Source organism: Myxocyprinus asiaticus, chromosome 16 (assembly GCF_019703515.2).
Source record: "Myxocyprinus asiaticus isolate MX2 ecotype Aquarium Trade chromosome 16, UBuf_Myxa_2, whole genome shotgun sequence".
NCBI classification, from domain to species: domain Eukaryota; kingdom Metazoa; phylum Chordata; class Actinopteri; order Cypriniformes; family Catostomidae; genus Myxocyprinus; species Myxocyprinus asiaticus.
Window position 1 is genome coordinate 46,638,723 of NC_059359.1, and position 16,427 is coordinate 46,655,149.

A 16,427-nucleotide genomic window follows, 5' to 3' on the forward strand; every position below is an offset into this window, starting at 1 on the left:
TAATAATAATAATAATATATACAGTGCATTCAGAAAGTATTCAGACCTCTTCATTTTCAATTTTTTACATTTTGTTATGTTGCAGTTTTATGCTAAAATACTTTAAATATTTTTTTTTCACATAAATCTACACTCCATACCCCATAATGACAAAGTAAAACTACATTTTTGATAACTTTGAAAATTTATTAAAAAGAAATACTGAAATATCACATTGACATAAGTATTCAGACCCTTTGCTATGGCACTTGAAATTTAGCTCAGTTGCATCCTATTTCTCTGGATGATCTTTGAGATGTTTATACACTTTGATAAGAGTCCACCTATGGCAACTTAAATTGATTGGACATGATTTGGAAAGGCACACACCTGTCTATATAAGGTCTCACAGCTGAAAATGCATATCAGAGCAAAAACCAAGCCATGAGATCAAAGGAACTGCCTGCAGAGATCAGAGACAGCACTGTGTCAAGGCACAGATCTGGGGAAGGCTACAAACATTTTTTGGCTGCATTGAAGGTTCCCAAGAGCACAGTGGCCTCCATAATTCTTAAATGGAAAAAGTTTGGAACAACCAGGACTCTTCCTAGAGCTGGCCGCCAGGCCAAACTGAGCAATCGGGGAAGAAAGGCCTTGGTAAGAGAGGTAACCTGATGGTCACTCTGGTTGAGCTCCAGAGATCATGTGTGGAGATGGGAGAAACTTACACAAGGACAACCATCACTGCAACACTCCACCGATTTGGGATTTATGGCAGAGTGACCAGATGGAAGCCTCTCCTCAGTGCAAGATACATAAAAAAAGCACCTAAAGGACTCTCAGACTGTGAGAAACAAGATTCTCTGGTCTGAAAAAATGAAGATTGAACTGTTTGGCCTCAATTCCAAGCATTATGTCTTGAGGAAACCAGGCACCGCTCATCACCTGCGCAATACCATCCCAACGGTGAAGCATGGTGGTGGTAGCATCATGCTGTGGGGGTGTTTTTCAGTGCCAGGGACTGGGGGACTGGTCAGGGTTGAAGGAAAGCTGAACGCAGCAAAATACAGAGATATCCTTAATGAAAACCTGGTCCAGAGCGCTCAGGACCTCAGACTGGGCCGAAGGTTCACCTTCCAACAGGACAATGACCCTAAGCACACAGACAAGGCAACGCAAGAGTGCCTTAGGGACAACAAGAATATCTCTGAAAGATTGACATAGAAATTAGACTCTGAGATGTACACTTAATGAAAGTGTAACTCAGCTCTGAAACCAGGACTCAAGAAAGAAACAAAGCAATTTACAGTTAAAATAAGTAAAAATAACTGAACCTGAATTAATTAGCTAAGTTACAAAAAATATGTTTTTTGCTTTGTCATTATGGGGTATGGAGTGTAGATTGATGTGAAAAAAACAACAACAATTTAAAGCATTTTAGCATAAGGCTGCAACATAACAAAATGTGAAGAAAAATAAGGGGTCTGAATACTTTCTGAATGCACTGTATATATATATATATATATATATATATATATATATATATATATATATATATATATATAAACAGTGTTGTGTATAATCCAATTACTAAGTAATTAGTAACTGTAATAACTGTAATATGCTGTTATACGTGTTAAATCGATAGCCCTAATACATACACACACACATATATATATATATATATATATATATATATATATATATATCAGCCGTGGCCCGTGCATTTTAAGTCTAGGCCTTCAGTGTGATTCATGCCATTAAGAAAACTCAATTTCACAATGAATAAGACACCGTATGCCTATCATACATTATGTGGCAGTCAACTAATAATACCAATTGAAATTTTAAAAATGCGTCCATGCACGAAATCCAGAACCAAGGAGTTCTAAAACCAAGAAAAAGCTCACTAATAATATTTGCGATTTAAATTTGCTTGCAATAAATTCTGTTTATTTCAGGGTACACAGTTACTTTTCAAAACTTGATCCGATACTGAATGCTCAAGCAGCCTAATTTACACTTAGAAAACTCCTGATGTTGTTATAACAATGCAAAAAGCACTTACCAATTTTCTTGAAGTGAAAATCAGTCCTCCTTTCCTGTTTAATTAATCAATCGCTCGATCATGCAGAACATCTCAGGTTTTTAAATCCATAAGGATCTCTTTCTCAATGGCAATACCAGCAGTGATGACAGCCGACTCGTCAGCAAGATCTCACGCTCTTCGCTTTCAAATTACGTACATCACTTAAAGTGTGATTGCGTCACTCAAGGCCAGCTAGAAGGCCTGGACTGGGATATATCCTAAAGATCACACCCACCAAGAACAAATAAATCAATCCGATTGGCTGATGAATCTGACAGTCTGACTTTAGATGCCTATTCACTTACAATGTTGAGGGATTCTGTGGCCTGACGGGGTGGAGCTCAGACTCACGCGCTGTTTCGGGCATGCGATTTGTGAAACAGTCGTCACACTTTTATTGTAAGCATCGAGGATAAATTTTGGATAATTTTTGTTTTTTGTTTTTTGCTATTCGTTTGTAGATTAATTAGGAGTGGAAAGCGATTGCAAATACATAGGCAAAAAGGTCAATGAGAATGAAAAATATTTATTTATTAGGCATGTTACATCAGCAGAAAAGACTTTGCTGGCCCTGACAAATCACCAATGAGATATATATTTACAATCTGCTGTTGCAATTTTGTGTGAGTGATATTAGTAAAGAATGTATCTGCATAAATCTACATTTTGAGCGTCATTCAAACAAACTAGAGAGTCTGATAATGACACATAGGCCAATTTTTTTTATTTCTTGGAACTGAATGTGTTAATGCGCTAACTATGACAAAACTATGCGATTATTCATGGTTAAATATTTTAATTTGTAATATAATATACAAACATGAATATACCTTGTATAAGGCCACCTTATTATCCTCTTAATTTGAAAGCTGCCTCTTACTTCTCAAATCAAAGTCAAACAAGAAACCCAGGATGCCCATAAGCACCTTTGTGCACATTCACACTCACAAAGCAACGTCTCTTGCATTTCCTATTGTTTTTTTTTTTATTTTAGTAAAAAATGATATGTTCCATATTCTTTAGGATCTCTTTGCATTGGATGTGGAGCCATATCGCTACAGCGGTGTGAATATGACAGGATTCCGTATCCTGAACACAGAGAACAGTCAGGTGTCGTCAATAATTGAGAAGTGGTCCATGGAGCGCCTGCAAGCACCTCCTAAACATGACTCGGGCCTGCTGGATGGTTTCATGACAGTAAGTTGCAACCCACCAATTGAGACCAAGGTCAAGTGGTAATTGATTTATGTCACTTAAATTTTATACTAGCCAAGTCATAAAAAAAAAAAAAATTCAACCTATAGAATAATACGAGTATACAGTAAAGATGAAAATAGCGAAACTCTAGTTGTGTTTAATTGCTGCTGATATCAGCTGCCGGATAAGTTGTTGGCTCAGTCTGTACAGAGTACTTTTACCCAGAGAACTTGATCCCACAACCTGCAGGGTATGCAAGGATCTGACGCATGTGTGATACAGTACGTGCAGGCACTCAATCTAAAATCTGTCTGATATCAGCATACTGGCAGGATCCTAGTTCTTCCTCAACAGTGGCTCTTCTGTCCGGGAAAATGGCCAAAGTATGAACTCACTCGAGACTGGGTGAAACGCAAACAGAAGAGATGAGAAGCCACATGCCATATAGAGCCAACCTGCCAAAATAAATCTCAAGAGACGCAAAACAATGACACACTATTACACTCACTGGTTTGTTTCCTGTTCAGAGAGGAACTACAAATCTATAATGAGAGAAGACTTAGATGAAACAGTGCTGTCATTTTAAAGGTATAGTTCACCTAAGAAATTACAATTCTGTCATTGTTTACTCACTTATGTGTTGTTTTAAAGCCATGTGACCTTCTAGAATACAAATTGTATTGGTAACACTTTACATAAAATTTACCTTTGTTAAGGGTTTATAAAAGGGTTTATTAATGACTAATAAATCATTTACAAATGCATTATAAATCACTGATTTAAAATAGACTAATAGAAAGATTAAAATAATGGATAATGTCATTTTGCTACAGTTCACTTTGTGTTTATATTCATTACTGTAATGTCTTGACTTACTTGTGTTGTCACGTTGATGTCAAAAGAATGGTGCTACTCCGAGTGCTGTCTCAACTTAACTAGTCCTAGTTACCTAAAGTCCTCTACAAAAACACTTTTCAGATCTTTATGCTCATTCACAGCATACAATATATCATATAACAATGCCTGATGACCATTAAACTACACTGAACTTTATGTACATAGGTTTCTATGTTGGCAACATACTTCATGCTTCATATGTATCCACTTTACATTAAGGTACATTTTCATAGGTTACTTATGTTCAGTAAGTGTTTTTGAGCATTTATAAAATGTAAGTTAAAATGCTAACTATTTGGCCAACATTGCATGAAAGTCATAATTTTTATGCATGTTTTTATAAAAAAAATATACTAGTCATTAATGAACCCCTTTATACTCTTTACTAAGGGAACATAATGTAAAGTACTTCCAAAAAAACAAAAAAAAAAAAAAAAAATTAAAATGTTACCTATACATACACACATATACTGTATATACAGTATATAATTATAACTTTCAGAATCCCAACCAGAATTGTAAAATTGCTTGTGATTCCCCTTCCTATTCAACTGTATTAATTCCTGTCCATTTACTTAAAGAGAAGCTTGATTATTCTGCTTAACATCTCCATTTGTGTTTCACGGAAGATAGAAAGACAATGACATGACCGTGCGTAAATGATGATCATTTTTGGAAGTTTTCTTATAAAATAATTGAGGATAGAATGCAGTAGAGAGTGAATATATATCTATATACTGTTTACTGTCATACACAAATCCACCCATTCACACACACAGACTGGATAAAGACAGCTGAGGGAGGGCAGCAGGAAGGGAGGGCATCGATTAAAAGACTCAAAGGCCTTTAATTAGCTGACTCAGCCTGTCGTACAGTACAGCACACAGTAACTCAACCGTATCTCTGCACTTATCAGAAGAAAGGACAAACACTGACTATTCAAACCTCTCTTTCTATGTGTCAACCCTTTCTTGTTGTAACATTGATATTGATGATTATTTCAGAACCTCAGTGCTTCAGGTTGCCCTGGGATGTGCATTTGAAGGTGGCCGTTAATCAATCAGCCAGTTGGCCAGCCGTCAGAAGCTAATGCATATTGACACTGAGGAAAGTTTCTGTTAACGTTTGATTAGCAGTTTCACTGGTGCTCTGTATTTATGGTCCTGTTAATGCTTTATATTGAACGACTGGAGAGTAACTTATGGAGCTCAGACTGACAAATACTTCCTGAGAAAAACATAGAGCCACAAGATTTCTGACTAATTATTTTTTTTCACCCAACTGCCATCAAATTTAGCAACTAAATGCCTCTTCCAATTTAGAGACTACGATAAGGAGCTCCATATATTTTTTTATTAGAGCTGTCAATTGATAAATGATCAATTAACAAAGTAATGTCTGTTTAGCCAGAGTAATGAATCTTTAATAAAAGTTTAATTAGGCATACATAGTTCTTACTTTAGGTCACGCAGAATACTTAGCTTACAATAAGTCGATGCTTTATTATGACCTTTATTAAGCAGAAATTTCTTTAATAGTAAGTGTTCCAAAAACAGTAATAAACACATTAAAGGAATGTTCCAGGTTCAATACAAATAAAGTTCAAACAACAGCATTTGTGGCATAATGCTGATTACCACAAAAAAATTATTTTGACTCGTTCCTCCTTTTTTTTTTTTGAAAAAAGCAAAAATCTGGGTTCCAGTGAGCCACTTAAAATGGAAGTGAATGGGGCCAATTTGTGAACTTTATGTCTTGTGTCTATACTTTTGAAACAGTGAGTATTTTAAAGTATTTAAAAATGATTTTAGTGTGATAAAATACTTACTATCCACATCTGTGTAAAGTTATAGCCCATTTTAAAACTTCATTACCATGATGATGTAATGTCAACAAACCCTAAAAATTACAATTTAAACATCTTTGCAGCTCAAATAATACACACTTTTTAACAGAAGAATTAATGTTAGTGCTAAACATACTAAAAATAAACATAAATGTATATCCATTTAATTTCATATAAATGTGTATATATAATTTCCTTAATAACTATGAATTTATACCTTATTGTTCTCATGAACACTTCGTAGCAACTGGTTTGCATCAACTAAAATACATCAGTTGATTAACAAGATTAACAAATTGTTTACTAAGAATGAAAAACCATTATCAAACTGTTCTTAGAACCTATTAAACAATTGTAAATCATTTGCTTCAGAGAATATAAATGCATAACATACTATTTGTATGTATCTTATTAATATTTTAATAATGTAGGAAAAATCATTTATAAATGATCAATTAACTATAAACTTGTGCTTTACAAATACTTTATACTGCATAGTTATTATAAAGTGCTACCTTTTTTTATATAGAAAAACTGACAGTTTTGTATTGTTGTTATTTGAAAGGGCCTTTGTTTGTGAGATTAGTTTGTGTTCAGTGGGTTGTGATATCATATTCTACACATTTTCTCTTTGGACAATAATTAATCTTCATACAGTGAAGGTCTGCCCTAAGTCATTGTTTAACATGCATAATGAAAATGACCTAACAAGGTCCTCAGACTTATTAGCATAATTTCTCTGCTTGCTAATTGCTTTAGTTTCTGTCTGATTTACTTGGCAAGAGCTGATCTTCAGCACAACTCATCATCTGCTGAAAAACACCCATTCATGCCTGTAGAGTCAGTGTCCTTGTGAGTTTATCTAAGGAAGACACAGAGAAAAGACAAATTATTCTTCACAGTACTCTTTGGTGCGACACCAGGCCCGTTTCCATATTCACCACATGGCCTGTAATGTATTCACATATATTTCACTAATACATTTAGTAAAATAAGTTATTTTGTAAGTTGTTTTCTGCTTTCTATTTTTCATAATGTTTATTGAATAACTATACATCTAAACATGTATTTTATAGTATATGGCTATGAACAGATCCTTAAATAATGGTACTGGTGGTACAATGATACAGTGATGGTATCAGATGGTAATAATATGGTACTTTAACATATACCATGGTATACTGATTTATTACCATATTAAAATATGTTATTTACTTCACACTGCTAGGTACTTCCAGTAATACCGTGGTACATAACAAAAATACACTCTTAGAAAAAAAGTACCTTTGAAGGTACAAGGGCCATCATTGGGGTTGTACCCCTTAAGTGGACCTTTTTGTACCTCTAGTTTTGAGACTTTAAAAACCTTTGAAGGTACATTGTGTACCTTTCAATGTACATGTACACTACCGGTCAAAAGTTTTGAAACACTTATTCTTTATTATATTTTTTTTTCACATTTTAGAATAATAGTGAAGTCATCAAAACTATGGAATAACATAAATGGAACTATGGGAATTATGTTGTGACTAAACAAAATCCAAAATAAATCAAAACTGTGTTATATTTTAGCATCTTCAAAGTAGTCACCCTTTGCTTAGAATTTGCAGACATGTACTCTTGACATTTTCTCAACCAACTTCTTGAGGTATCACCCTGAGATGCTTTTTAAACAGTATTGAAGGAGTTCCCATCTATGTTGGGCACTTATTGGCTGCTTTTCTTTATTATTTGGTCCAAGTCATCAATTTTTTTTTTTTATTATTACATTTTAGTTTTATAATGAAATAAATTAATATGGTGGCACAATTATATTTTTGTCCACAAAACTAATTTCAAAAATTTAAGCATACGCCTTCAGATCAAAAGATTTTTAAGATCATGAGAAACATTTCAGTGAAGTGTTTCAACATTTTTGACCGGTAGTGTATATTTTTTGTTCCTCTGAGAACCAAAATATATCTGCACAGTACCTTGTTTTCTCCTTAAGTGTACAATTATGTAAAAAAAAGAAAAGGTACAAAAAGGACCCCTTGAGGGGTACCATCCCAGTGACAGCCCTTACTCTTTACAAGGTACAGTTTAGTTCTTTTTTCTGAGAGTGTGCCATGGCATTGCAATGTTTCCATAAATCCATGGTATTACCATGTTACATGTCCAAAACACCATGGTATTATGATGTAACGTCCTAAACCATGGCGCTACCATGGTACCATGTCAAAAATATAGTAATGCTGTGGCATCTTTTGGTGCCTTTTGTTAGATAAACACAAGATGTTCACTGTTATAAAAATATTGTAATACATGGGTAAATAGTTTTATACTGTACAATTTATTAGCTAAAAATGAATGAACTTATGGATATTGTGCTCAGTCCCTTATAGACCTGTCTGTCATCACTGTCTTGTGAGAGATTTGTGTGACTGACAGCTCTTGGTGGGGAGAAACCATGAGCTTGAAGGTGGACAGGTGATACCCAACCCACCAGCAATTCAAAACCTACTGTGTCATAAATAACCCTTAAAGCTCAGCTATCAGCCTCCATATCTTTCATTAGACCTGTTATACTCTCCAGAAGTCCCTTTTGCTTAACAAATGGGCTCCTTTAGGAGCTGTCAACTCTCTCTGATCCCATTAGCCCTCCATTCCAAGGTCATCACAGCACTGTCTAGAAAGAATCCCTGTTTAATGGCAATCCCTTTACCCACAGAGCTTTTCTGGAATATTCCATGAGCCCTGGAGAGTAACAATTGAGCTCATTCACCAGAAGTGATTGAAATGACTCCAAAATGTGTGGGTGAGAAGAGCATGTGATGTTGCTCTTGGCTGGGAGAGTCTCCCATGCATTTACTACGTCTTAATTTCTGAGAGGTGGAAGAGAATGTCTGTAAATCTGTGGTATTTGAGAAAAACCCCACCCTAGCTGCCTCCGTATCCAAACAAAGCCCCTTTAAGCCTCAACCAACTGCCTGCTCCTAAGATGTTGTGTGGTTTGGTTTGGATGAAGAAGCTGAGATTTGGCTTGGATCTGGCCCACATGCTGTTGGAGGTATTTGGACTGTGGTTAGGTTGACATGAGGTGGATCTGACATGAGCTCAACCTAAAATACTAGAGCACAAAGCTTGTGGTTGCAAAAGAAGGTTGCAGTGGAAAGCAAGAAGACTTTGTTATTCATTATTAGGAACATTTCTATACAGGCTACCAAAAGCCAGTTTCTGTAACCAAGGTCCAGTCCTTGAACAGCTACTATCGAACCCAGTATCCTAACTGAAATGGAGCCTTATAAGTGAATAGGGTTGTCAACTGTCCCTTATTAACCAGGACGTCCCATATTTTGGCCTAAATAGCTGCTTTACCACCATCGGGCCAGTGTGAGCCAGGGCTATCAACTGGTCAGCCAGTGCCAGTAGACCAGAATCGATGCATTCCCATCATCGGGCCAATAGCCCCACAGCGCTGCCTTAAAACCCGCCCTTAATACGCTGCCCTGGTGCCAACGTCACACACCCCGCCCATTTCACAAGCAAGAGGGAAACTCAAGTTGAGGTATCAGACTCTAGAGACTAGCCAGCCTTCGAAATGAACCCAGATTTGTACTGTGTCTGCAATTTTGAATTTTTTTTCCCCCCAAACCTGTACCGTTGTGCACTGAATACACAAATTGGCAAGTTCGGCGACAATATACTTAATCACGCCTTCATTCGGCAGACACCGCATCGATTTGACGTAGCACATTTTCATCAGCCCAAATATTCAGAAGAGTCCTGATTTCGTCTACTGACCAGCATTCTCTGTTGATCTGTTGAGGTTAGCTGGTATCTAGATATGAAAGATTGGGGAATGAATATCTTGGTGCTGAAACCTCTGAACTGACTCAGCGAAACGCCGCCTTTGACATTGACCATGCCTCAATCCCCAGTTGGCCTTCTTTGGCTCAAGGGTAATCAGTGGGCCAGAGCGCTTGGCAGTTGGCCCTGAGGAAGCCCTGAGGAGGCACGATGCAGCCCCGGAAGGGACAGTGAGATGGCAACTGGCCCTGGCATGCACTAGCACACCCTCATTTGGCCAGATAGTGAAAATGCGGCTAACGAAGACGTCCTATGTTTTAGCGGCGAGATGTGCAAAAGTAAAATGTCCCATATTGACGTGGAAAAATGCTCAAGCGGGAACCCTGAGCCACAACATCCCCCCAATGTCGAACAGCAAAATGCTAGAGGGGGACTCATGTCCTATATTGAAATGCTGAAAATGCTCAAGTGTTCTGTATTCACGTGTCAAAAAGTTGGCAACCCTGACTTGAAAAGTTCTATATATGCAGCAATACCACAAAACACACAAATTGCACTCCTCACATGAAGCACCCAAGAGACTCGACTCACAATTGATTCCAACAGAGAATAGAGTTTGACATAATCATATTGCTAAGCTTAATACGGGATACTCTATTCAGCATAAAAAATACATAGGATGCAAATTTTGGGTAAACAGCCTATTTTTAATGAGATTGGGCTTAGTATTTATTTATCAACACTTTGCAGTATTGAAAATTGGAAATAGCTATACGTATATTTATAGTCAACAGCTGCATCCCAAATTGTATAGTTCTACACTATTGTACATCATTTTGAAATTTAAGTAGTGTGAGTGGTGTGTTCATACAGAAAAATGCCACAAGAAGAAGAGTACTACATAACCTGGTCTGGTACAAAAAACTTTTCAAAATTTTTAATGTGGCTCGTTGTACGTATAGTATTGCGCAGTTTCCTGGTGAAATTAATATTAGAGGTGCTAAAACAACAATGGCTTTTATACCCTTTCACACAAATCATGAGTAAAATGGCAGATTATCAATTCATAGACACTTTGCCCTGTTTATTACACAATGCTATCTCATGACAAATACTTTTACTCTGGTGCATGAATTGTAGGGCAATACATTTTAACATTTGCTTTACATGACCAACTTTTATAAGCTTGTTTAAGTATGATCAAATTGCATGGTAGCTGAACTGATAGAGTGCTGTGCTTGTGATGAAAAAGACCTGGGTACGAGTCCTGAAGAGCAGGTGAGTAGACATGAGAGCTTTGAATTGCAGCAATTGCATTCTTCATCTCAGATTTGCTTTTTATGACACTTTCGGTTAGGTTTAGGTTTAAGGTTAAGGGTAGGGAGGTTGGTAGGTTTTGTTGATCTAAAACTTGATAGAGCATTCATCTTAAAAATCTCATCTGAAAACGTAACTCGCTTTTAGTGCCACACAGTAGACATTTCACCTCAGAACTCTGTGATGTGTATAAGGAACCACTTAATATCGTTAGCAAAAATTTCACCACCATCTTGTAATTTTCATAAGATCAGATGGTGTGTGGAATATTGAACACTTCATGCATTCAGGAGTCACAATTGTCCAATGTCGCTGAAAGAGTTACCTGGCCACGTTGCTGGTCCGACAAAACAATTGTAAAAATGGCGTGTCCAGATGGGGGGGATAGGATGGCGGAGGAGGGCCTCCAATAAAACCAGGTATAACCTTGTATAAATAACCCTCAGTTATTTATAGCTTAGTTTTTAATTGATTATATTAGTATGGCATTAAAAGGGTATTATTTACCCTTTTTTTTTTGTTATGTCACCTATTGGGACTTTTATTATGAAGTGCCTCTGAGGAACGGGAGAGTGAATGGAAGAGGAGCGAGCAATCAGCACACCCACATATATAAAAGTTAATGAGCCACAGTGTAGTTATGGAGTTGTAAAGTGAAAATTTGTACATTTATTTATTTATTTATTTATTTTTATTTTTTATCTAGTACCTGGTTGATAAGGGCACAAGGTCACTAATGTTTATTTTATGTGTTTATATTTTGTATACTGTATCTTTGTCTTCATGTCAGTTACCTGGGTTCATGGTCAGTTTTTATGCTTAGATGTGTGATTTTGTTGTAAAATAGCCAATTGTGATGTCTCATTAGTTTGTTTAAATCAGTTTCCCCCTGCAAATTCCCATACTATTTTATTTGCTTGTTTTAGCTCTTATAGTGTGTTGTGGAGTCAAAATATGTGAAAGGAATAAAAGGAAAACAATCACAAACATCAGTGAAAGAGTGCAAATTTGTTTTATTCAACCTGCTACACCTTGTTGTTTTAAATCGGAGCAGAATGCATTTTCAGGAAATGATAGTTCGAGTGGACTCGGGGGAAACACTGCGTACAGTCATCCGAAATTAAATATGGCTTCATTGGCTTGAACGTGCACTGTAGATCACGCTGCATGTCACATGATCTTCAAGACCACCACACTGAAGTGCACCCATGAAGAGGGCTTGATGAAATCAGGTGAGGGACCATTTCACTGTAAACAATGGTTACATTCACTGCAAATACTGTACGACGTGACAAAAAGCACTATGATCATCCGTCCTGTTAAAGGTCTGCGCGGGACTGTTTTTTCCATCCCGCTCCAACAAGTTTCTATCCCATGCCCGAACTCTCCCGCTGAATTTTACCCGCTCTCTGCCCGCAGTGATTTTCTTCCCGACCGCTCCCGTCCTGTTAGTGTCCATAACATTTACGCAGTTTCAAGAAACACTACATACATAAAAAAATTACACTGAAAAATACTAAATGTAAAAAAGAAATGCTATTTATTGTCTTCTGTGTTTTGCAGTATTAACCTTTAATAATGGATAATTAATTATTTAAGAAAGTAAAATTTGACTATTAAAAAATGTTACAGTACATATCTTATTATTATTATTATTATTATTATTATTATTATTATTATCAGGGATGTTGAGTTATGCGTCATGCCACCTTTGCAAGAGTCTGTGCCCCACATGGTCCACCCCAGTCAAACAAATCTGGACACGCCACTGGAAACAACCAAAAATGTGAAGATAGTGAATACAAATGTGAGCTGTATGTGATTATACAGTATGCGCTTTATTTGAGATAAGTGTTGGACTGAGGTGGGCTAACATGTTAAAGCTAGCGGCAACACTTCGTGTGTGTTTGAAATGTCAATTTCTTCAGCTGAAAAATGACAAATGCTTCCATGTAAAAATAAAATAAAATAAGTGTTCCATTTGAGACGATATTACCCTTTGAAAATTCACACACTAGATGGCCAAGTACATAGTGTATAGTGTAAGTGCACAGTGTATAGTGTGTCATTTGAGAAACCAGTAACATTTCTTTCACTCCTTCTGCCATCTTGGATTTGTCACAGTACATTCTGAGATTGCCTTATCCATGAAAGTTGCATGTGATGTTGCCTCAAAAATTCGGCAAAAAAAAAGGTATAGTATCTTAGAAGGCAGAATAATTTTGTTACCTACCTTTTGGATCACGGGTGCTCCTATGATTCTTTAAAATGCTAGACAGCTCACTAGGTTTTGGGCCAGAGTTTATTTTTGTGCCTCTGGTTTTACATTCGTCCCACCCACAGCTACATCAACAAACACTCATTTTTGAGGTGCAGAACACTGTAAAAACAATGAAATAATGGCACTGAAAATGTGTCTCGGTGTGGATTCTCTGGATGGCAATTATGTTTTTTTTTATTATTATGGTGTTGTGCTGTGGAGTAGAAAAGTGCTGTCACATGGAGGCTGATCCAACACACGAGGCTAGATTAATGACTCCAGGCCCTGCAGTGTAACAGTCAGGTATCCAGCCAGACAAGTGTCTCTGGAGACAGGTAACACCACAGACACGAGCCATCATGTTGATTTTAGGAAGCTAAATCAGTTGTGGCCACCCCCCTCTCCTCACTTCCCCTTTCCGCCTGTTTCCCACAGGACTGCTTGAAGATTCATCCTCTTCCTCCCTGGAGACACAATGTGTTGCTTGCACTTCCCAAAATCAGATCTCTTCTCTGAGCGTTGCTATAAAAAACAAAACAACAACAACAAAAAAAAAAAAAAAAAAAAAAACATCCCTTTTGTCCTGCTTCCCTGATCCAACCTCAGAGCTACTGTTAGTGCTGGATGTGGTCTCTGTTTCATTTCATTTTCTGTTTTGCAGTTTTTCTTCATCTTTAAAAACTGGATTTGTTTTTAACCACAGAATAACATTGGCCATGCATATACTGTATATATATATATATATATATATATATATATATATATATATATATATATATATATATATATATATATATATATGTACGAAAATGAAACAACATAATATGTTGCTAATATATATTTATATAAATGTATTGTGAAAACATTTTACAATAGCCTTTTTTTTTTTTCTGATATATTTTTGGCCATTTTTATATTTTATCAAATATATTAATATCATAAAAAAAAAACAAAAAAAAAAAAACAAACAAAAAAAAAAACAATCAGAAGTAGAAAGTGCATTTACACTTTACATTTATTCATTTGGCAGACACTTTTAAAGCATTTATAGTGCATTCAAACAATATATGTTATCAGTATATGTGTTCCTTGGGAATCAAACCCATTACTTTGGTGCCATGTTGAATGCTACATGAATGCAAAAGGTATTACAGTTCATGCATTTGTTATTATTGTTATTGTTGTTACTAATACAATTATTTGCATCATATAATAATAAAAAAAAATATATATAAAAAAAAAAAAAATACATATAAGTTTCTGAAAACTACTTGTAGCTACTTCAACACTGGAAAGGATGAATACACTCATATAACACATTTTCAAAACTGAGTTTGATCTAGTCCATACAGATTTGCATTTCTATCTAAAATGTATTGTGATATTTTCTTGCCCATGCAATACATTTTGAAATATATTTTGAAATGTGGTGAAAATGTATTTTTAAATTAGAAAATATATTTCTTTCCACCATGCTGTTTACAACATATATTTACAGTATGTTTAAATCAATTTTTATTACTATATATATATATATATATATATATATATATATGTATGTATGTATGTATGTATGTATGTATGTATGTATGTATGTATGTATGTATGTATGTATCCCTTATATATAAGGTCATTTATTTATTTATTTTTTATTTCAAAATGACCAGCCACTGGAAATGAATGGATTAGACTACAAAATACAGAAATATTAAGTGCTCAGGAGCATCCCAATTCTTTAGATGGAACACATATGTGGGTCTAGAATGGAACACTAGAAATGTCCTCATAAACCACATTTATAGCATAATACCCTTATAATTACCAGTTGGTAACCTAAAAAAAAAATGTCCTCATAAACCACACACACACACACACACACACACACACACACACACACACACACACACACACACACACACACACACAAAGTGTTGAGGGCCCTTTTGAGCTTCGTCTATCCATGTACACTCTTTGAGGAATATTTTAAGATCTACTTGTCATATTATGTTGTGTTTGGGCTCATTTGAATTGGGATAATCTGCTGTAAGTTACCATATGTCATTTTTATGTTCTATGTATGTTTCAGAAACTAATAAGGAAAAACGTGACAAAAAGACACTTTACTAATCGAGACCTTTCCAACAATATATATTCTCATGTTTTTTTATTGTTTTACCAACTCTGAATATAATTGTTTTGATAACAAATTTGTAAATGAAGAGAATGAAACAGTTCTAATTTGTCAGCAAATTAAAAATTAAAAGCATTATTCAAGAATTGGTAGGATCATCTATATGCATTGTAAAGTCCAGATTCTAAGCTTTAAAATGACTCTTATTTTGTTCAGATCAAGCAAGTGGTTATTCATTTATTATGTAATTACTATATATTTTTCTAAAATAAAAATATTATTTATATTATTTATATAAATATGTTCAAAAAAGGAGTACAAAACCTGTCATAATTACTAAAAATTAAAGATCTAATACAGTATCTTGGGATAATATATACAGTATGAGAGATTTATAAACAATCTTAGTGGGCCGGTCACAAAACTAACACAGCACAAGGGTTTTATATATATATATATATATATATATATATATATATATACTACCGGTCAAAACTTTTGAAATACTTGACTGAAATGTTTCTCATGATCTTAAAAATCTTTTGAACTGAAGGCGTATGCTTAAATGTTTGAAATTAGTTTTGTAGACAAAAATATAACTGTGTCACTATATTAATTTATTTCATTATAAAACCCAAATTTAATAAAAATAAAATAAAAAAAGGTTTTGAAATTGATGACTTGGACCAAATAATAAAGAAAAGCAGCCAATAAGTGCCCAACATAGATGGGAACTCCTTCAATACTGTTTAAAAAGCATCCCAGGGTGATACCTCAAGAAGTTGGTTGAGAAAATATCAAGAGTACATGTCTGCAAATTCTAGGCAAAGGGTGACTACTTTGAAGATGCTAAAATATAACACAGTTTTGATTTATTTTGGATTTTGTTTAGTCACAACATAATTCCCATAGTTCCATTTAT

The 16,427-nt window shown here is 35.3% G+C and overlaps 1 protein-coding gene across 1 annotated transcript in view; it reads left to right on the top strand.

Moving 5' to 3' along the window:
- The window catches only part of LOC127453870 (glutamate receptor ionotropic, kainate 2-like), a 335,184-nt gene that overhangs the window by 117,770 nt on the left and 200,987 nt on the right, over positions 1–16,427 (top strand). Inside the window, exon 6 of the mRNA XM_051720611.1 lies at positions 3,092–3,265. Within this exon, the coding sequence (XP_051576571.1) occupies positions 3,092–3,265 (174 nt within the window). The remainder of the gene's footprint in view (positions 1–3,091; positions 3,266–16,427) is intronic.